The sequence below is a fragment of the Ylistrum balloti genome, unplaced genomic scaffold (assembly GCF_031769215.1).
Source record: "Ylistrum balloti isolate Yb309-2 unplaced genomic scaffold, AGI_CSIRO_Ybal_v1 Utg369636, whole genome shotgun sequence".
NCBI classification, from domain to species: Eukaryota; Metazoa; Mollusca; class Bivalvia; order Pectinida; family Pectinidae; genus Ylistrum; species Ylistrum balloti.
Window position 1 is genome coordinate 1,465,116 of NW_026781899.1, and position 23,498 is coordinate 1,488,613.

General features: G+C 34.8%; 1 protein-coding gene across 4 annotated transcripts in view; it reads left to right on the top strand.

The window, feature by feature from the left end:
• The window catches only part of LOC132553027 (WD repeat-containing protein 7-like), a 41,616-nt gene that overhangs the window by 12,512 nt on the left and 5,606 nt on the right, over window positions 1-23,498 (top strand). The window contains exons 9-26 of one of the 4 annotated variants that reach the window (XM_060217242.1): window positions 5,540-5,630; window positions 6,298-6,466; window positions 6,617-6,699; window positions 6,925-7,081; window positions 7,426-7,643; window positions 7,863-8,058; window positions 8,569-8,886; window positions 10,271-10,396; window positions 11,181-11,919; window positions 12,816-13,037; window positions 13,308-13,317; window positions 13,776-13,971; window positions 14,668-14,883; window positions 16,022-16,208; window positions 16,714-16,987; window positions 18,461-18,543; window positions 19,874-19,976; window positions 20,227-20,331. In XM_060217242.1, coding sequence (XP_060073225.1) covers window positions 5,540-5,630; window positions 6,298-6,466; window positions 6,617-6,699; window positions 6,925-7,081; window positions 7,426-7,643; window positions 7,863-8,058; window positions 8,569-8,886; window positions 10,271-10,396; window positions 11,181-11,919; window positions 12,816-13,037; window positions 13,308-13,317; window positions 13,776-13,971; window positions 14,668-14,883; window positions 16,022-16,208; window positions 16,714-16,987; window positions 18,461-18,543; window positions 19,874-19,976; window positions 20,227-20,331 — 3,493 coding nt within the window. Of the gene's footprint in view, window positions 1-5,539; window positions 5,631-6,297; window positions 6,467-6,616; window positions 6,700-6,924; window positions 7,082-7,425; window positions 7,644-7,862; window positions 8,059-8,568; window positions 8,887-10,270; window positions 10,397-11,180; window positions 11,920-12,815; window positions 13,048-13,307; window positions 13,318-13,775; window positions 13,972-14,667; window positions 14,884-16,021; window positions 16,209-16,713; window positions 16,988-18,460; window positions 18,544-19,873; window positions 19,977-20,226; window positions 20,332-23,498 lie in introns of all 4 variants that reach the window. The other 3 variants (XM_060217234.1, XM_060217250.1, XM_060217256.1) reach the window with 3 other exon arrangements.

The following is a 23,498-nucleotide window of genomic DNA, read 5'->3' on the forward strand; positions in this document are numbered from 1 at the left end:
CATAACGGTTCAACCGGAAAAAATATAATTTAGCATTTCAGCTTTACTTGCAGTTCAAGATTAAGCACATGTACCACAACTGAAGATGCTTTTTTTATTAGCCATTAAACATTTAAAATTAAATTCTGTATAGTTATAAGCAAGTTTATATAATATTTTTATTTTTTTCCCCCCCCCCCCCCCACACACACTTTTTTTTTTTTTTTTGAAAAAAATATTAATGACTCCACTCAAAAGTTTTAATTTTATTTTTTCAATTTTTAGAAAAGGGAATTAATTTATTTGATTGATGTTGTTGGTCACACACTTTTATAATCATGAGCACATTAAATTATTTATGTTAATTTGTCAGTCAATCATGTATTTTCCTTTCCAGGAATATTTAATATAGGGGAATGATATTTGGTGTAGAAGAAATAGTGGAGACAACTCTGCTCAGCTCACTCTGGTTTCCAGTTAACTACTTTATCGTGTCACCCTGAAAAAGATTTTTCTTTCATTTAACCAGAATACTTTTCTTCTTGAATGATAAAAAAAATAATAAATTTCAGTTTTTTTTTTATCTCAGCTTGAAAAAAACTTTCATTCCTCAAACTAGAAGTACTAAAATCTTACATTGATAAAACATTTTTGGTAATTTTTTCTTTTTAATTTTAATGTGTAGGAAAAGAAATTACGAGGTATCAAAAAGCAATTCTCACATTTCTTATAAAAAAAAAAATAGATGAAATATCTGTAATATGTATGAAACTAAAACGAACAAAGAAATATTTAAATAAAAGGTGGACAAAAATACTGTATGTCTTCTCTATTTCATTAATTGAAATGATCAACAGAAAAATTGAGATGTTTTGGAAAATAGGTAAAATTAAATTAGTTATAACTGTAGTGTTTTTTTTTCCTTTACAAGCCTTCTGAGGGGCAAGGTGCTTTCCAGGTAAAGGAGAATACAGTCGGCTGCCAGTAGTCTGCATGTGTAGTCGTTAAGTGTGCTGCAAAAAGATATTAGTTTAATTTTCTACTGAGAAGTATGTATCAATATCAGACTTGAAATACATATGAGTAACCGATATAGACTTACCAACCAGTAATCCAGACAGACTTATGTACCAGTAATCCAGACATACTTGGGTACCAGTAATCCAGACAGACTTAGGTACCAGTAATCCTGACAGACTTAGGTACCAGTAATCCAGACAGACTTTGGTCCAAAACACTGACATTTCCTTATATTTGTAAGGACATTACAGTACGATGCCTAAAATTAGTAGCAAATAGCATCAAACCATTGACAAACTTGGTGACAGTTTCAGTATTACCTACAACATACAGTAGTACATGTGGATCAATCCAAATAGCCTTGGCTTTTTATGCATGGATTCTTTTTTATTTTTTATTCGTAAGATATTTTTAGTATACTTCTCCATTTATTGACCTCTCTGAAAGTAGAACTCTCTTATTGTCAAAATTATGTTAGTTTCCAAGTTTTCTTTTTCTTTTGTCAAACAGTCATACAGATCTCTTTGATTTGTTTGTTGTTGCTATGGAATTGTAATCTTTAATGACATAAAGTCATTTTTCATATGATTAGGTTGTTTTAATTTTCCATCACTCCGATTAGTGTTTTAGACTGTTATCTGTAGGAATGTTGTACAACCTGACGGAGGGAAATATTCCTTTAAGATTTAATAAATCCTTGTATTCATCTCGAAACAGATCTATAAGTGTTTAATAATTTGATGACAATCTGCGCTTGTGATTGGTCAAAACTTGTAGTACAGGTTACTAGATTGCTATAGTCACCTGTGAGACGCTAAACGAGGCTAGAAATTGTTATATATAAACTTCTGTGCTTGAATTCTGTCTGTTCAGGTGTAACATTACAGCATGTAGGAAACATGACAGTTATATGATAACTATCATAACTTGTACAACAGAGCAGGGACAAATGTTGTTTGTTTACTGGAATTTAGTATTGAAATTTATAAACCTGAGTAGTGAGTACTATAAATCTGTATTTTTTCTGACCTATTGGAATTTGTCCAAGAGCTTCTTCATTTCATCATTAGAATAATACAGTCTTTATTGTGTTATATTGGCAAGAGTTAAGAGCATACACCATGTAAGTTCCAGTCTTGTATGATTGGAAAAGGGGAGGTAACTGTTAGGAATTGTTCAATCTCAACAGACAAAAGTAATATTTTTATCATACCTGTTGTAGATTTGAAGTTTAATGAAATCAAAAGAACTTTGAATAAAGATTTTTGAGATTTAATTATTGGCAAAAAAATTTTAAGTCATGATGAATATTTTGGATAAAAAAACTCAAGTTTTTTGTAAATTTTCATGAAGTATTTTTGGTCCTTTCAAGTAAAAGTATGTACATATATTTACAGTCATGTAGAACTTCTACTGGTAAATGTATTTGAAGTTCTAGTGTCTTTAGGCTGAGGAGTAGACATGAAAATTCTTTATCAGGATGTCAAAAGTTTATTTTCACACTTAAATACGAATTCATTTACACAGTAACTTAATTAGATTTGCATATCTTTTCATGTAAACTTACAGTTGTGACGTATCAAAAATCTCTCCCCAAAACATGTAAGTACCCACAACCCTGGTATCATGACTGGGAAAGGTCAAGGGTTATTTTGGCTGATGTTGACTTGAAATACTAACAATTAATGCTAAACCTCTATAAAGAATATACAATTTATTTCACAAAACATGAAAAGTTTGTACAACTCTTGTGTGTGTGATACGGTATTACGTTTAAGCTGTGAAGATTGTTTATGCCTGAATTTTGCACAGACGTCAAGGCTTTTATATATCCATATCTGTATTCTATGTTCTGTATTCTTTGACTCATCCTTGATACTCCAGGATTATGGTCACTTTCGCTCTTTGCACCCCTGGAGCATGTCATGGAAAATTGAAGGATCTATGTGTGACACCTTGTAGAAAAAGATGAAAAAAACTAGTTTGATCCTTTGATGTACATCAAAGGATCTTGAGGTTGCATAACGGTATGTTGGAATGGCTTTAAATTGGGTGTCGCTCTTTTGTAATCTTCAAAAGGAGCATAACAGCCTGTGATTGGTCAGTTTTTTTCTTCTGTAACCAATCAAATTACTTTGGTTATGACTTCAATTTTGCCATGACATGTTCCAAGGGTGCAGAGAGTGAGAGTGACCGTAACCTCTGGAGTATCGAGGGTGTCTTTGACTCAACAAATGAATTTTGTTAGTAAGTACAGCTCTTATTAACACTTAATATTTTCATATTTCATACTTTACAGAAATGTTGTACATAGGAAATCATATTAAGTATAAATTGGTTCAGTTTACAATGCTATCTACGAAATGACAAGATCGATTAGGTATCTGTTATATTCTCATATTTCACATAAATATTCACAAAGAAAAAAGGGAAAAAAATGTTGAGAAAATTTTATAATTTACTTACTGGATGAATTGATCATCAGTTTAATACTGGTTGAAATTTCTTACGTGAAATTTAAACCTTTGCCTCATTCCAGATTTTTGCTGAGGTCGCCATCTGTAAAGAAATAATTTTATTGTATTTCGGAACACCTGCACAGAAAGTTGTATTGAAACAGGACTTTAACTCTGAGTTGCCTGTTGTATACAGATGGTTCCTATAATTAAAAATCCTGCTATTTTCAAGATGGTTGTTGTGGCAGCCATCTTGAAATATGAAATATCCTTATGATAGTTTGGGCTTATGTTAAAAAAGCAAGTAGTTTGACATCAGTAGAGTACTACTTCAATCTGAAAGTTTTTTTTGTTTTTTGTTTGTTTATTTTATTGATTTTTTTTATTATTTATATACATATATATTCTCTTTTAAAATAACTAACCTCATGATATCCATTAATTTTGTAAGTTGGATTCCCAGTTTGTAGATTGCCATTGATATAACACAATTTCTTATTTGACTGTTAATTATAAACATACTAAGCTTCACTTTGGAAAATTTTAAATTTCTTCAACTGAAATGCCTTTCTCTTCACCTTTTTCTTAGATCTGTGCTTGAATGAAATTCTACAGTGTGATATATATTTCTCTATTGGGCTTTAATTCCTTGTATTGTGCGAATTCAAAAGTGTACTTATTTTTTTTCATCACAAAAATGTTGACTCTCTTCTGGAAATATATATGTTACTATCACAGTACAGTTTGATTTGAACATATTTGAAAATAAAAAACTGCAACAATATCGTGTAGAATTCCAATACAAGGTTTCAACATTTGAATAGATACCAGTGTTAAATTGTTTGTTGGAAAAATTTGAATTAATCAGAGTTGAATCATTCCTATCCATACCAGGTGTAAGATTTATTCAACATGTATGCTTCAAACTTTTTGTCAAAAATAATAATTTTTTAGTTATTTGTTGGTGTATATGTACTGATAAATGATATTTGACGCGATGAAGGACAGATCTGTCATCTACATGTATTCTGTAACGTATCTTAACAATATTTTTATATTATAGGAATGTCACATGTTTCACTTCTAACTAAAGCTGCTACTGTTTTGTCATTGTTTTTGTCAGATTTACATAGTGGCACTCTTTAATTTATTCTTGGCTTGTTGTGAATGTTGAACATGCTATATCTTAACAGCTTTTATCTTTACAAGTTATGAATAAAAAAAAAAAAATAATAGAAATTGTGAGAATTTAAAAACTGAAATATGAAAATGTGTCAAAAATTCTGTTGAATACAGATGCATTGTTTTAAGAAGATGATATTGAACAGCTTTTATTTAAGTTTGTCATAGAGCTATATGTTCAATCATAATGACGTTTTGGTTGTAGATTAATTCTGTCTCCAAACGTACTTTGATTAAGTAGATAGAAAGATCTGGTATTTTACATGTTTAACAAAAAGTACAATCAGTTCATATTAAACGTACAATGTAACCCAAATCCAAGTGACTGTCAGCAGAGATTTAGTCAAATAATTCTGACGTTGTGTCAACTTTTATATATCAGCTTTGAGTTGACTCCAAGCCGATATATAATAGTCGATAGAATGTCAGAATGGTTTGGATTAGCAGAGATTGTGAAGAAACTGGAATCCTTCCACTTGATAATCAGGCTACATTAAAGTTGGTAACCATTGCTGTATTAACTTGGTTCCGTAAATGACCAGGCCTCAATATCACAAATCTTTCTTAACTTTAGGAGATCTTAACTGCCATAGAAAAACTTAAATTTAAGAAAATTTCCTTAATTTATGTAATGCTTTCCTATGGGGAATTTTAAAATTCCTTAAGTTAAGTAAGATTGGTGACACTGGAACCAGTAAAGCCATGTTAATTAAGCCACTTTTGATTATTCAGCCCTAATAAGTATTTTGAACATTGATTTTGTAGACCGAGACTATACCCACTAAATTGTACACGTAATCTGCATCTTTCCATAGAAACAGAGCTTGTTATGACCGGTTTATTGAGGTTTATTGTAGACAGATGTACAATATTGTTGTGACATGTTGGTCCTTGTTTTACAGTGCCACACCTGACAGCCCTGACTACCACCGACAGAGTCACCAGCCGTCATCACCACATGCATACTACATACTCGACATGTACTCGGAACTGGTAATCTTCTTTTACACCCTACAATAGCGAGGGCTTTCTAAATAAGGTTCATTTGTCAGTAATTTGTTCCATTAACAAATTGAAAATTATGACTTAGTGAAAATTACTGAAATTCAAGTAATATAAAAAATCAAATTAAGTTCCTATAAAAAAAAACTTTAAAATCCCTTTAAAAAAAAAACAAAAAAAAAAAGATAATAAAATATTAAAGCTGTAAAGAATTTTATATGATTTTGCATGATGTACCAGAATTTCTTCACAAAATTGTTTCTGATCTATTTATCATTGGATCTCAAAAGTGGAAAGTTTACTATGTAGACAAAGACTGATATTATAGTCAGGATATTCATGGCTTTCCATTGTCATTCACTTCATTGTGTTTTTTTATTGAAAACTTTTGTGGCATACAGGTATAAAGAATATCATGATTAATTCTTTAATCCATAATATGGTTTCTCTATGGATTTTTCCAGTACACTGTAAAACTGAACATTTTTTCGATTAGTTCTTTAACAATATTATAGTTAAAAGAAAAGTACAAATATGATGTACATTTGATGTGAAACAGAAATGATGGCTATGTATATCATATGTACCTGGTAAGTAACATAAGTATAGGTACACATTGACATCAAACAAATCTTAAACTTGTTTGTGTTTCCGACAGTCTATGGCCTGTTCTCCGGCTATGACCTTTCACCAAGGTCAAGAGGAGAATCCTACCCAACTTTTGATCCGTGGAGACTCCGAAGGTCAGCTGGTTGCTTGGACGCTGCCTACTGTGACAGAACGACAGATGACCTTGGTCAGACAAGAAAGTTTTGACCGCCTTCCAGGTAGGACAATCTGAACTTGATATTTTTTTCATCTCGAAGTCTTTAGATTGAAAAATTATAACCAGTAACCCAAGTACACGTATACTGATGAGTTTTGTGTCGTTATACGACTGACAAATGTATGACATTATTATCTACGTTTTTGTACAGCTTTGCCTCCACGATGCAGCACAACTCTACAGGAAGTATGGGACAGCCTCTATCAGCCTCCTTCTGGTATCATTGACGGATTGGTAAGTCATATTTAGCGAAAGTTTCTAGGTTGATGGCACAGAGGAATTTTTCATTTTTTGGCAAAGGGTCCATTATTGTTTGGTAAAAATAATTTATATTTTCATAAATATCGCATGAAATTATTGTGCAGATGACAGGAATTTTATGTCTAATACTTGTTTATTTTTCATTCGGTAATATAACTGAAAAATGAATTTAAAACATACATGATTTTGTATTGTCAGTGTGACGAGGAAGGGAGACCACTCCATATCACGTCCACTATCTACATCCCATCTCAAGGCAAGGTAGCGTGTGGCAGGGAGGATGGGAGCATAGTTATTGCACCTGCTACCCAAAGTATAATTACCCAACTGCTTGACTTCAAGATCGACAAAGATGGTGATTATCATTTTACCAGTTACAATATGTAAATAAAAATTAGTGATCATTATTGGCTTAAACATTTGTATGATATGTTTTTCATTCAAAAAAAAGAAAAAAGAAAGTATCTCATTTCAGAACAAAATATATTTGAAATTTGTGTGTAGTCACAAATCACTTTGAATAACAGTCAACTGCACACTAAGATAGGAAAGCTAATCAGTTTCATTTTAAGACCAGCCTTGAAATCACACAAGATATTCTGATATATCAAAGTAGATGTGGAACTTGTATTGTTTTTTGTTTCTTTCAAATGTCTACAATTTTGAAGTTCTTTGAAATTCTTTCGTATATTATTTCAGACATTCCCACCCGTATATTGAGAGGACATGATGGTCGAGTGACATGTCTGTTATACCCATTTAATGACAGTTCACGATACGAGCCGAGTCACCTCCTGTCAGGTGGAGCTGATTTTTCTGTTATGCTGTGGGACATGTACAATGGGTTGAAGCTTCATACATTTACAGTGCATGGAGGGGAGATAACTCAGCTCATTGTTCCGCCCTGCTCCTGCAATGTAAGCTTTAGGAGTCTCTTTTATCTCTCTATTTGAAAACTTTTTCACATTTCTTGAATATTATTTGTACTTAACTTGAAAAATAAGTCAAATGTAAATTTTAAAAAAGCAACCTTTCAAGTAAATAGTGCAGTCTGAATGTAGAGTTTGTGAAATATATATACAATATATCAGTTTGTGAACTGAAGTCAAATTTGTGCAATCCTATATTTTTTTCAGACAAGAATTTTGTCATCCGTTTGCTCAGTGGCAAGTGATCATTCAGTAACTCTCTTGAGTCTGAAGGAGAGAAAATGTATTATGCTCGCTGGTCGTCACCTATTTCCCGTACAGACCATAAAGTGGCGCCCTCTTGATGACTTCATGGTTGTGAGCTGTTCTGATGGCACAGTGTACGTCTGGCAGATGGAAACAGGTATTTTTGTTGAAGATTTGTTTGAATATGAGAAAAATATTAAAAAAATTATGAATATGCAAATGATGATACATGTTAGATACGTAAAGGCTAATGGCAAAGATATCTAACCTTTAAGATCTTTTTATCTTGTGTATAAAATGTGCTTGATCTTTTACTAAACTGAAATGTAGACATGTAAAAATTTTACCTGAATCTGGATACAGTATCCAATGATACAATGACTGGCTTTATTTTGCATCTCAATTTTCCACTTCATCTAAGATTTATAAAAATTTTCAAGAATTTGAATTGAAAAATAGAGTCAGATGCACTGTAAGTTATTTATACATTTAAACTGAACAGAAGAATTTGAAACATGAAAACATATTTGACTATACCTGTAAACATCAACTGAAAAGGGAAAGTCATGTTGAGATTCCAGTCAGGTTTTTAAGTGGTACCCATACACTGTAGACCACCCGCAGTGTCCTTCTCTTTAGTCTGTTTTTTTTTGTATTTCTCCAACAGGGCACCTAGACAGGGTGGTACATGGCATTACAGCAGAAGAAATTCTAAATAATTGTGATGAAAATGCCGCCCCTACAGATCAGCTCATCAATCCCAATCTAACGCTAGCCCAGGCCATCAAACGTCGTAATCTCTTGACTTTCAAAAACCTGGCCCAACAGAAACTGCAACAACAGATGGTTCAGCAACAACAGGCACAAGGGGCTCGCTGTGACCTAGTCAAACCGCAATCCTACCCGATGTACATACAGGGCGTGAGGACCAATACCCGTAATCCTGATGCCCACATCATCTTCTTTGATACAGAGTCTCTGATTGGTGGGTTACAGGCAAATGGGCGGGGCTTATGAGATAAATTGTTGTTGACATTATGATAGAAAGGAAATTCTATTTTAAAGTAAATAGATTCTTTCGTGCAAAGAATCCATAGATAAACATTGAATGGGCTGATATTTTTTCTGTTTGACTCAATATAAACTTGCGAGATTGGCAGAGATAAATGCTCTCTGTTGTATGGCAAATATGGCAGCTGCAGAAATCTATTTTCTTTAGATTTGTAACATTTTCACGCCATTTACGTCTTGAAACAAAATATTTTATGATCTGGTACCTTATAGCAGCTTATTTTCATGGAGACAAAATTTTTGCTGTTTCATTGTACATTAATGTGATCGCAAAAATATAATCCATGAAATAATGAGACACATTCATGTATAAATATCATTTTACATCAAGATCACGAAATTTTTATTCGTTGAAATATTATTCAATTGTTCATAAAGAAAATTGCAAAAATTTTGTCCTGTGAAAATCATCAGCTATACGGTATGCTGGGATTAAAAACTACTGATTGAGAAGACATGTTTGCATGCCATTTGAATCCTAACTGCATGTTTGTTATAAGATTGTGTCTATTAGTTTCTAAGGGTTGTTTACCGTGCACGATGACCTCCCACCTCTTCTGACCATGTGTGTACTATCAATGGTTAATTAAGGACTTCAATTTATGTTGTTGGAGAAATAATTATATCTTAGATATTATCAATACTAGTAAGATAGGTACATAACAGTTACAATACCGTAAGTACAGCGGCCTTTTTTCAATTCAGTCAAATAGAGGGTAGTATTACAGGTATGTTACAGAAGTCATTATTTATTTCAATGCCTCTGCTAGGAAACAAACCCGGGACCCTGGGCCTAATAGTCTGATGCTCAAACGATCGAGCTAAAGAGGATTTCTCTCTAGCTGAGTGGTATATTGTGGCTAGTATTTTACCTGGGTTACAGGTAATACATGCTCATAAAAATTAAAATAATCACATATTTAGGCAGATCTGTCCTAGTTGTTAATGACATGCTTTTGTTAAGCTGAATGGTCATCAGGTCTGATACTTAATGATAAAAGTAGTCTTTGTGATTATGGCTTACAACTTCATTTCAATGTGCTGTACAGGCAAGCATATTTTCCTGTTATAATCACACTTATATTACAGTTAACGCAAGCAGAATGGTCGTCTGTTTGTTTAATGGCATATTTGATAAGGCTTCAACTGGTAATATGATGAAAACAAATTAAATAAGTGGTGTATCAACAGTTCATGGTAAGCTGAACGGTCTACCTCCTAACAGTGCATGTTGGTGATTGTTTTTGATGTATTGTTACCTTCCTTGTGATGGGTTGTCTCCCCTACTTTCTAAACAGTCCAGCTGCTTACTGACGAATATGCCCTGATGTCGCCAGGAGAGCTTGAGGCAAAGGGCTTTTTCTTACCGGGACCAACAGATGCCCCTAGTGGGGACATAAACGAGGCCCAGGCCAAGATAGCAGGTTTGTTGGGACCCTCCATCCTCACCCAATGTTGTCCTGGTGATCAAAGCAGCTTGAGGGCATGGTTGATCTGTTCTGATTTATTACTCTGAAATTCAATTTTTTTCTCAAATGACTGTCTCTTAATGATTTGTACCTTGGTTAGGCCAGCAAATTGTTTGTTCTACAGTTTTAAGATACATATCTCACATTATAGAAGACATTATTCCTCAAAATAACTGGACGATATAAAAAACAGTGTCAAATTGTAAACCAGACTAAAATTGTTTAAGACACAAAAAGAGAATTGTACATTATATCTCCTAATGATAATAAGAATTTGAGGACAAAAAATAGACGTCAGTGTGCTGTACATTTAAAAATGTGATAAATCAGGTGTGTTTGACTGGTCCTCCATCAGCTGTACGAGTGATACGATTAATACTGTGTGTGTTGTAAAGGACATTTATAGGGTTAATGTGCTGTTGTTAATGCCCCAAAAATTCACTGTACCGAAGTGTTATAAATATGGAGTACATAATGCGATGATAATTATTTCATTCAATATGTCTATTAGCCTTATTATTTCAACATGTATTTTATAATGATAAAATGAATTTTAAAGATATTGTATTCTGTAGAATTTTAACACATTCTGGTTATTTCTGATAGTCTACGTACCTAAGCTGACAGTAGACTGTAGTGTTACATTTTATTTTAACTCAAATAGTTTTTAAGAAAATATTTTACAAACTTTCTTATATTACATATTATGTATTATTGGAGTTATGTGTAATCTGTAAAGGTATGATGGCGAAGATTAAAGAGAAAGCCGACAGCGTGGGACAAAAGATTCAAGCCAGAGTGGACTCTTCTGGAATGAGCGCCTCTCCTTCAGGAAGTGCGCGGGAGTCACCAAGTCTCGGGCGAAGAGGCTCGCCAAAAATCAACATTTCTGGACAAGCTGACACGAACCTGACGATGGAGATTGCGCAGTTATTCATGTCCTGTCTCCATGCCTGGGGTCTTGACCCTGACTTGGACAAGTTGTGTGTTAACAAGTTAGGGTTGTTAAAACCTCGGTGTCCTATATCATTTGGACTGATATCTCGCAGCGGCCATATGTCCCTCATGTTACCGGGTTGGCATAAAAAGGTTTGTCATGAGGAAATGGGCGTGCCTGAACCACAAAAATCAGTCATGCCTGGCAGAGGAAGAGGAAAGGTGACTTTGAAACAGCAGGCAAGGTCGGCGACTTACAGTGAAATAGAGCGTAACAGGTTGAGTGGTGATTACACAACCGACAGTGATATAGAAAACGAGCATGGTCCGTTGACCAAGCGTCCATCAGATGGCGCTGTGTTAGGGAAGGAGAGTTTCCAACAGCAGGAGATGAAGATCTTTTCTAGCAAGGCTCGATGGCAGATTTCCAGTGGAGTAACCACACAGCATCTCCTCAGTGTTATATCTACAGCTAACACACTAATGAGCATGAGTCACGCAACATTTGCTACGAAGCGCATCATCAAAAAACATCTTAAAGGGTGAGGGAGACAATAGTGTTATCTTACCCCTATCTAAACCCTTAAAACTGAAAAATTAATTATTTTAACTGAATATACTGGCATTCAAATCTTAAATAGGAACAAGCATTATAGTTCAGGCTTAAGTTTTTCGTGATTTTGTAACTTTGATATGATCAGGATATTCAAAGAATTTCAACGAATAGTTTATATACAACAAGAACGCACAAAAACAGTTAAATGTTTATTACACTAAAGAAAATAGACAAGCTACGGTTTGGCGTAACAGGGGCTACTCACTCTATTCATAATCACTATTAACTACTAGAAAATTATAACTTAAAACAAGACTCTGAGCTGTTTCGGAGCTAGATTAAGAGTCCCTACAGAGAAGTTACTAGACCCTGGACGATACCAGAGAAGCTACTAGACTCTGCAAGTGGCCCTAGAAAAACAGCATTATAAATAGAATATTCACCACCAGCTAGACCCTCAACGATATGAGAGAAGCTGAAACAAATTGGGAATATTCTATTATTATGAATTGGGGGTCAAATTCCCCAAGAATTAAGTGCCAAAAATGAACGTATGTTTTAACAGAGTGATAACACGCAGGTAAAACAGAGTGAGAGCCCCCGAAAGAAGGAAAGGAAAGTCATGGAAATATTTAAACTAATTAGGATGTTTGATATGCTGTGTTGCTTCATAAGCTGGATTAAGTATTGAACTAGTTTCCTGATTTTGCATAGAAGTTATATTCATTGATCTACATTTTTATTACATAAGCCCAAAACTTAAAGTTTATCTTTTAAATGATGTTATCCTTTGTTTAAATGCAGAACACAATATTATCTCTGTCCTTATAAAGGAACAATTTTCTGATTGGATGAATACATTATTATTTGTGGTATTGACAGAACCAAGATTGGGGTTCATAAAGGGTTATTAGTGGCTGAGGACAACAGTTCAGAAGGTGGTAGTGAGGATGAGTCAGATATGGCCATGATGCAACAATCACAGATAAAACAGGGATGGAGTCTTCTCGCTGCACTCCACTGTGTTCTACTCCCGGAAATGGTTGGCTCCTCCAGTATCCAGCCTCCTCAACTGGAGATGTTAGCACGGCGCTGGCAGGACAGGTGTCTGGAGGTAAGTTTACCTGTCTTAATGTAAACACAGCCCAGACAAGACAGGTGTCTTGAGGTAAGTTTACCTGTCTTAATGTAAACACAGACCAGACTAGACAGGTGTCTTGAGGTAAGTTTACCTGTCTTAATGTAAACACAGACCAGACTAGACAGGTGTCTGGAGGTAAGTTTACTTGTCTTAATGTAAACACAGCCCAGACAAGACAGGTGTCTTGAGGTAAGTTTACCTGTCTTAATGTAAACACAGACCAGGCAGGACAGATGTCTGGAGGTAAGTTTACCTGTCTTAATGTAAACACAGCCCAGACAAGACAGGTGTCTTGAGGTAAGTTTACTTGTCTTAATGTAAACACAGCCCAGACAAGACAGGTGTCTTGAGGTAAGTTTACCTGTCTTAATGTAAACACAGACCAGGCAGGACACAGTTTACCTGTCTTAATGTAAACACAGACCAGACTAGACAGGTGTCTGGAGGTAAGTTTACCTGTCTAAATGTAAACACAGACCAGACTAGACAGATGTCTGGAGGTAAGTTTACCTGTCTAAATGTTAACACAGCCCAGACAGAACAGGTGTCTGGAGGTAAGTTTACCTGTCTAAATGTAAACACAGCCCAGACAGAACAGGTGTCTTATGCTCTAAGAATGGACTGTCTGACAAGTATTGTAAAATGGCTGATCAAAATATGATAGAATCAAAGATAATATTCTGTCATAATTTCTGGTACAGATTCGGGAAGCAGCTCAAGCACTGTTGCTAGCTGAGCTTCGTAGGATTGGACCAGAAGGAAGGAAAGAGGTGGTGGACATTTGGTCTCCTTACCTCCCTACTTATGTGGATCAGAATGTCAGTCTAATGGCCAGTGATGGCTCGCGAGCCGAAGATGAAGACGAGGATTATGATGATGAGGATCCAATGGTTACAGGTAAACCACCAAGTAAAATTTGCTTGTGCTTCAGGTATTGCTACTAAACTTAGAATCCGTTTTTAAAACTTTATTTTTTGTAGTGAAAAGGAATATTTACAAAATAATTTTACCTTCCTCAAAAAACATTTGTATCTTTCTGCTTGAAACTATGAAATAAAATTCCAATGCACCTCAGAAAAAATTTGTTCTGATTTCTGCAGATAGGTCAGTTCAAATGCTGGTGCTTTATTTTGATTCAATTTTACACTGAGTTATAAGCTTTCATAAAGAATCATTTGTTGAAAATAATACTATTTTGCTCCCCAAATGGAGAGCATGTAATACCTGCTTTGTCCATTTGTCTGTCCATTCGTCCATCCTGCCGTCCATCATAATTTTGTCCGGAGCATATCACAAAAACTACAAGATGTATCAACATGAAACTTGATAGGTAGATAGATCTCGATAGGGAGAAGTGCAGTGTTCAAGAACCATAACTCTCTTTTGCATAATTTAGGTATTATTGAAACTTGGTGAATACATTGATCATACTAAGAGAATGTACAGTATACCAAATTCAGGGCCTGCAACTTCTTAACTACAAAAATAATTCCCTTTGATTAATTTTTGTGTTCAATAAAGTCATTTTCGGGGAGCATTCAGTTTCACTGATACTCTTGTCCTTTGAAGTATAAAATAGAAAGTTTCTTTCAGGTGACTACCCAGTCAACAAGACATCAACCTCATTTGAGAGTCGTCGTAAGCAGGCAACAGCTATTGTCATGTTAGGTGTGGTCGGAGCTGAATTCGGACACGAGATGGAACCATCACGACGTAAAAACGAGGATATTAAGAAATCCAGAAAAGTATCGTCAGCAATCAACCAGGACGGCTTCACTCTGACAAACTACTCCCTATCCAGACATACCAGTATGTTATACCCTAGCCTGATTTGTTACAGTCTGTAGCTACAGATCAGTAGCATTAAAATTTTCAGATTGTGTAGGAGGGGTTCAGGGCTCTTGTTTGTAATTAACGTCTTCACAATTAATATCAAGTATTATTTCACTGCCTCCAAGAAAAGGGCTTGTGTAGGCTTCTGTCTGTTTCCAGCTTCCGTTTGGGTTTAACTCATTTTAGTAAAATATTTAAGTATATGAAATTTCTGCCCATTGGAAAAATTCTTACTTTTCTCCCTCAGAAATCCATTTTTTTAATTGCCTGTCGACTTTTTTGCATCTATAATCTAGTGACAAAAATCCACTGAAAATCCGGAATATCGGTACTGATTTGCTTAGACATACCACACCAGGCATCATCAGAATGCATTAGAATAAATCAGAAAAAACAATATAGGATGTACAAACGCTTACCATGCCTAGATGTAGAACTACCATAACACAATTTATCAGTATAAAACGACATACTAAAACTCCCTAATACTCCTCCAAATGGCACCATTTTCATTCTAAAATTTCAAAATTTTCTCGGGGGGCATGCCCCAAGACGCCTCTAGAATGTTTCCTCACTTTGCTTGGTCAGTGGTCTGGTCCATCAATTGTATATCCGACTTTTTTATGACTTTTCACCCATTTGCCTGAATCTTTGTGAAATGGTTGTATATTTTAATTGCTGTATCATGTTGCCATTGAAATTAACAGAACGACTTGAATGTTTATTTAAATCAGAGTAAGCATATTGGTTTTAATTACAGTATTTAAATGAAAGTAAGCCCATGCTTGGTAAAGATCCAACAACTTGTAGATATTGTTCTTCCCAAAGATTATAAATCAATATTATTAGTTCATTGTCCTTTGATAAGCCTATCCCCTGATTTTATATGAGAAATTATGTGTTGCTTACCCATCCCCTCCTCCCTCCCCCCACCCTCCCCCCACCTCCCCCACCCTTCCCACACCCTCCCCCACCCTCTTCACACAAACAGGGCTGTTGCAGGATAATAGTTCTAAGATTAAGTTATACTGACATTGATAAAATACGGTTTTGTAATTTGTTTATGATGATAAAATGACAGAGTCGCGGAAAATTTCTGTATTTCTTTTAACAGGTAAAGCACTGATGTATTTACTACAGCAGCCCCCGAGCCGGCGCCTGCCTGCTCACACACCCATCAGACGTGCGTCAGTGGATCTCCTGGGACGTGGTTTTACTGTGTGGGAGCCCTATCTGGACGTATCTGCTGTATTAATGGGTCTACTGGAGCTGTGCTCAGATGCTGAAAGACTAGTACCACAGTAAGCCATATTCACCACAGATAGAATTAATCAATATTTATCAGTCATGTCAGTCCCTCATTCCACTCCTTTACATGACATTAACACACAAAAAAAAATCACATATAAGTGTTTTATAGTATATCGGTCTCATCTGAATTTATTCAGACGTATAGCTGTTACTGAAATTTGTCAGAAAATGTTCAGAATTGTTTTTCTGAAGCTGAATCAAGCACAGCGTTTTCAAATTGGTAGTTCTTTCTAGGATATCAGTACACTGTATAGTCATATACAGTGTACATATTGTGAAGTTTTTTTTTTTTTTTTTTGCTTTTTTTTCAAAAATCACTTTTTTGTTGACAATTTATTTATGGATAAGTATAGCTCCATCAATCTACTTAAATTAATTGTAAGGGTTCAAGGACATTTGAATTCCTCAGAAACGACGAAAATTTTAACAATTTTACTGTAAATTCTTTGTTAATGTAATGGAACAAAGATAGGAAATTTATATTTACAATTCCAGCAGTATGACATATGGTTTACCTTTGACCCCGGCTGCCGATGCCTGTAGAAGTGCACGCCACGCCCTCTCTCTCATAGCCACAGCGAGGCCGCCAGCTTTCATTATCACTATAGCTAAGGAAGTGGCACGCTACAACGCTCTGGCACAAACAGCTCAGTCTCAGCATTCCAACATCCACAATAATGTCCTTGTGAAGAGTAAACAAGAGATACTGCGTGTGGTGGAACTCCTGGTGGAGAAAATGCCAAACGATGTCGCTGATCACCTGGTGGAGGTTCGTGTATCAGCGTATATTATTTGATACCTAAATAAATACTCTTACAGAGTTTCATTGCATTTTACGAAACAAGTCAAAACACAAAGTTTTTTTCTTTATGAGCCTTGTAAGGGGACAAGTTTAATAAAATGTCATACGAAATGAAAAAAAAATTAGATACACAGTGACATATACACATATACACAGTAATATATACACATATACACAGTGATATATACACATATACACAGTAATATATACACATATACACAGTGATATATACACATATACACAGTGATATATACACATATACACAGTGATATATACACATATACACAGTGATATATACACATATACACAGTGATATATACACATATACACAGTGATATATACACATATACACAGTGATATATACACATATACACAGTGATATATACACATATACACAGTGACATATACACATATACACAGTGACATATACACATATACACAGTGATGATATATACACATATACACAGTAATATATACACATATACACAGTGATATATACACATATACACAGTGATATATACACATATACACAGTAATATATACACATATACACAGTGATATATACACATATACACAGTGATATATACACATATACACAGTGATATATACACATATACACAGTAATATATACACATATACACAGTGATATATACATATATACACAGTGATATATACACAGTGATATATACACATATACACAGTGATATATACACATATACACAGTGATATATACACATATACACAGTAATATATACACATATACACAGTGATATATACACATATACACAGTGATTTATACATATATACACAGTGACATATACACAGTGACATATACACAGTGACATATACACATATACACAGTGACATATACACAGTGACATATACACAATGACATATACACACATACACAGTGACATATACACACATACACAGTGACATATACACATATACACAGTGACATATACACAGTGACATATACGTGACATATACACAGTGACATATACACATATACACAGTGACATATACACAGTGACATATACACAATGACATATACACACATACACAGTGACATATACACAGTGATATATACATAAGTTATCCATTCATGTACACACATTCTCACAATAAACATAATTGCTTATATACACATATTCATACCACATACACCACCACACACAAGACTGTATACTTTATATACACACACACACACACACACACACACACACACACACACACACACACACACACACACACACACACACACACACACACACACACACACACACACACACACACACACACACACACACACACACACACACATCCCATACACTCCCAAACTTTCTAAGTGTATTAACCTAAGCAAAATCTATTTTTTTTGTTATAGTTCTAAAATGTTGTCTTATAATAAAGAAAACCTTATTAATTTGGTCGATGTAGGTGATGGATGTCACAATGCACTGTCTTGATCCCAGTCAGCTCAAGTCAAAAGGATTGATGGATCTGTTCCCTGCCATTTGTCGGTAAGTCACCATTTCATATCTTAGCAGCACGTGAATAATTTCTAAATACATTCTAAACTGTATATAGAAATTTGTTGAGTAAGATTTGATAACAAGCTTTTTGTAACTTAACAAAACACCAAGAAAGCGACCTTTGAATTCCTGATCTTACGGGATATCTGTTTTCCTGAATCAACAACATTATATTGACTAGATACTGTATCATAGATACGTTTTGGTGTTGGAGCAGTTATACAAAGCTAGATAGGTATATTTGTATGGTATAAAGTGTTTTGGCAATGAAATTTCCTCTCGTTCTGTATTTATTTGAGCTATTAACTCTAGGAAGCAAATAAAATGAAGTTTGTTTTGTGTGGTGATGAGTGGAGATGAAGAAGTCCAAACACTGTTGGGGTTGTTATAGGTTTATTGAGGTGTAGACTATAGAGATGGGACACTCACATGCCTTCAGAAACTGATACATACTGGCTAGAAATGTGGTCGTATTTATACTAGCCATGTTAATTAACTGATAAAGTGATATTACACATTAGCTAACAGGTAAACAAGGATTGAATAATACATGAGTTATTGACATGGTCTTGCACACATAAATGGCAATAGATTCGGCTGTTTACAACCAGATGAAATTACACTGACCATCATACAGACTGCTTAGATAGACCTCAGGTAAAGACTTATATAACCAGGGAACAAATTAATACATGAACATGTGTAGTAGATCAGTAACGACAGAATGTCTCTGGCGACTGGTCAATATATAATTATTCACAGTAAATGTCAGTAATAAATTAATTATTTACATTATGATGAAACATCTGACTTATGTCTAGCACAATTTTTAGTTATTTAATTAACTTCCATATTAACTTTTAATAGTTCACAAAATCTTTATTTTACACACGATATTATCTAAATGTGAATGTGTTCAGTATGCAGATAGATAATGATTGACTTTGTGAGACAAGGTTGAACTTTTCATCACTGATCCTTCACAATATTGTACTAATTACACAACATTTTACTGAATACTAACAGATTTGTTTGGGGTGATCAGGTGGCGTAGTGGTAACGCACTCACCTTTTACCTAGCTGTTCGGGGTTCGATTTCCGGAACGGACATGTAAAGGTATGGGCTCACCTGCCCGACTATGCGAGTTTTTACTAGGTATTCTGTTTCCTCTCTCAGTAAGACCCCTCGTACACTTCCATCAGGACCAACAACAGTGATTAATATAAGCTGATAGCTTGTTTTGCAACAGTTGTAAAACAAATAAAGTTAAAAAAAAAAAATTTAAAAAAGAAAAAAAAAAAAACTTTCTCCTTTCAGGTTCAGCATGGTCACTGTGTGTCCAGTCACGAAGAGGATCTGGGTCGGAGCAAAAAATGGTGGCTTGGCTTTCTATGATCTCAAACAACATTCAAAATGTCAGGTAAATATGATATTGTCTTGTAATAAGTAATCAAATTACTGCTTGTGCCTTCAATTTTGCCATGGCATGTTCCAGGGGTGCAGAGAGCGAAAGTGACCGTAACCCTTGGAGTATCAAGGATGAATTGGTTTATCATTAAATATCTTTTGAAATAAAACAGAATGTGTGAGATAGTATGTTTATAATTACACAACACTAATGTGCCACTATTGTCATATTGTTATTAAAATATTAAAAATATTATCCACAGATGACCACTGCCCACTCGGGCCCAGTGGTAGCCACATGTGTGTCTCCAGAAGGAAAATACCTGGCTACCTACTCCCATATTGACAACAGACTCAAGTTCTGGCAGGTTAGTACTACATGTACAAGATCTTTAATGGTCACTTTGAGTTTGATTCCACTGTTAGCAATTCAGGATGTTGTATATCAAAGCTTTGCATACTCATTAGTCACCCAAAGAATGCGAGTACCAAAAGTACCCTGGTTTGAGAATCTCTTGAATTTTGGTCAAAATCGGGAGATTCAGTGTATTCGCTCAAAAGTTACTTTATTTTTTAGTGAATTTTTATTTAACAAATGTCAGATGTGATAGTATCTTACAGTTTTAGGGTTATCAATGTCAAGGTCATTATCACAATTTCCTAGTTATGATATTTCCGTAGATTTTTTGGGCTCTCTATGTCAAGGTTACTTTTACTATTTATAAGAAACTGTCATTAATTTTAGATGTTTATCAAAGTTTTATACTTAATTTAAATTTGAAACATGCATCATGTTGATGGTATTTTAAGAACCTAATGTTAAGGTCAAGGTTACCATTACTTCGGTAGAAATTTTGTTAACAATGGAAAAAAAATGATGTCAAAATGTTTTTTTCAAAAAATACCAGAAATGAATCTGGGTATTACAAAATATATCCCAGTCAGGTGTAATAAGTAGGATTTTCTATAGGTAAGTATCAGAAACCTCTCTCGAGTCTTAGATTTTGCTACATCTAATAAGAGGTTGTTGTAGAACATATCATAATTGTCAATATGAGTGATTTTCAGAAATGGTTTGAATGCTTTATTTACTCCAGTCATCAGCTGTTTGGTGGACTACTAAACAAACAGTAACTTATTATTGTCTTTTCAAACCCCAAACAAATACTTTGTACTTCAAAAAAAATGTGTATTTTCATTACCAGGAAAGTGATTTTCAGAAAATAAATCCTAAAGGAAAGGTATGTTATTTTTGGGATTTAAAATTGCATTGATTATGTTAAAAAGGGAAAACAACTTGTGAGCTGTTGTCATGGTAATTTCTATTGAAGGTGTCATATGTTGTCATGGTTACACAATATGTATACAAGGTACAGTATTTGTTATGATGGTATCTTGGTAACCTGTGACTGGTATCTAAGGTTGTTACCTTGGTAACCTGACACTTGTATATATGGTTTTGATATACAACTTACCAAGTACAAGGTAAATATACAGAAAAGTTATAAATACTGTGTAGTGACTCAACTTTTCAGTTACAAAAGTTTTCGTGTGGTCGGGTGGTGCAGTGGTGACACACTCACCTTTCACCTAGCCATCCAGGGTTTGATTCCCTGAATGGACATGGAAAGATATAGGGTCACCAGCCTGACCATGTGGGTTTCCCCTGGGTGTTCAGGTTTCCTCCCACAGTAAAGACCTTCCGCATGATTCAATACCAGCTGACATCAGTTGGAAAACCTTGTTTCACAATAGTTGTAAAACATTATTTTAAAGGTGCAAATTGTTGCCTAAAATTTATAATGGTTATTTTTACTTTATTTTATGGTTTTTTTTTTTCTTTTTTTTTGGTTTGGATAAAATTCATTGATTTGATTTATAATAAAGTTTCTGCCTAAGATGAGTAACTACACAGTATGAAAATTGGGTTTGTAATATGTCTGTGGAACAAGAGTTTTGTGAGAAGTATGTCCTGTAATGGTCGGTCCAGTTTGTTTTGTAAGCATGTGTTTGCCCTTCAGAAGTTTTAACCTGGTGATAACATATCTGTCTTAACTTGTAGGTAATTTCTGTTTTCAGTTCCTGGTGATAGAATTACAGGTGTAGTTTGTTTGAAGACAAGTCATCAACACCAAATTCATGATTGACAAACCATAGATTTCAGTTGATGCTCTATTTCAGCAGTTATAACATCCTATCAGTAAAGTTATTTAATATGTCCTGTACAGAGGTTGTACAAAAGACACACAATTGAATAGCACCTTTGAATAACTTTGAGTTAGTTACAGTAGAGCCAAACTATAAATCAAACTGCATCATACAGCTGGACTCTTGGAGGCATCAGTGATGCTACTTCATGCAGTTGTTTCGTCCTTCTAGGACTCGTCAGTGATGCTACATCATACAGCTGTTTCGTCCTTCTGGGACTGGTCAGTGATGCTACATCATACAGCTGTTTTGTCCTTCTAGGACTCGTCATTAATGCTACATCATACAGTTGTTTCATCCTTCTAGGACTCATCAGTGATGCTACATCATACAGTTGCTAAGGGCCAAAATTTTTAAGCCTGTGAGGCAACTGAAGAAAATCAAAGTGTTGGAAAGAATAGTTGAATTGTAAACAGGGAGGTGCAGCAGCCCCATAATTTAAGAATTTTGTAATGTTTATATATCTGATAATATTAGAACAGCATCAAATACATCTAATCTGAACCGTTCCACAATTTGAATTAATTAAAACATGGCATGCAGGTTATGACAAACCTCGGGGACAAGAAGTCTGTCACCAGTGTCTACCACCTGCTTTCTCAAAGATGACATGAGGCTTAGTTGGTTAGAGTATTGATCAACATAGACTCAGGTGAACATCCGAGTTGTGTGGTCCAGCATTCCCTACAGCATACAATGGGCCTCCCATATGTTGTTCAGTGAGGTAGCCACTATCTTTTATAAGGAGACCCAGCCTCAAAATCACCATGACTGTTAAAGGCGCAACAAACCCAGCAAAGGAGCTATTCCTACGAAAACGAAGGGAAAACAACACATCCAACATAATTTTCCAACAGTTACAAAGCTGCCTATAGCACTTAACAGTTTTTGACAAACTACATCATTCAAATACATCTAATGAATTTTAGTAATAGGTGATTCTGAGAATTTTGAGAAATTTGAGAAAAAAGTCTGATCCTCCATGTAAATAAGATTTTACTCCTTTCAGAATGCCACTATTCGACTTCAGTATGGACTGTGCTCTGTTTTTCCTCTGATCAATATAACAGCTGTTATTTGAGTGGGTGATGAAATTTTTTCTTGGGTTATTATGTGTGGTATCACTCACTAGGTACATGTAATGAACAAATTATTTCTATTTTGAATATGTTGTTTCGCATTGAGAGCAGTTAAGATCATCAATGAGCTATCAAAGTTGCCTTATCACCATGGAAACCTGAAATATTAGAATTTTTTTTTGGGGGGGGGGATAATGGTGTCGATTTGGAAATGTCTACATACAATTAAAAAGCTTTAAAATGAAAGC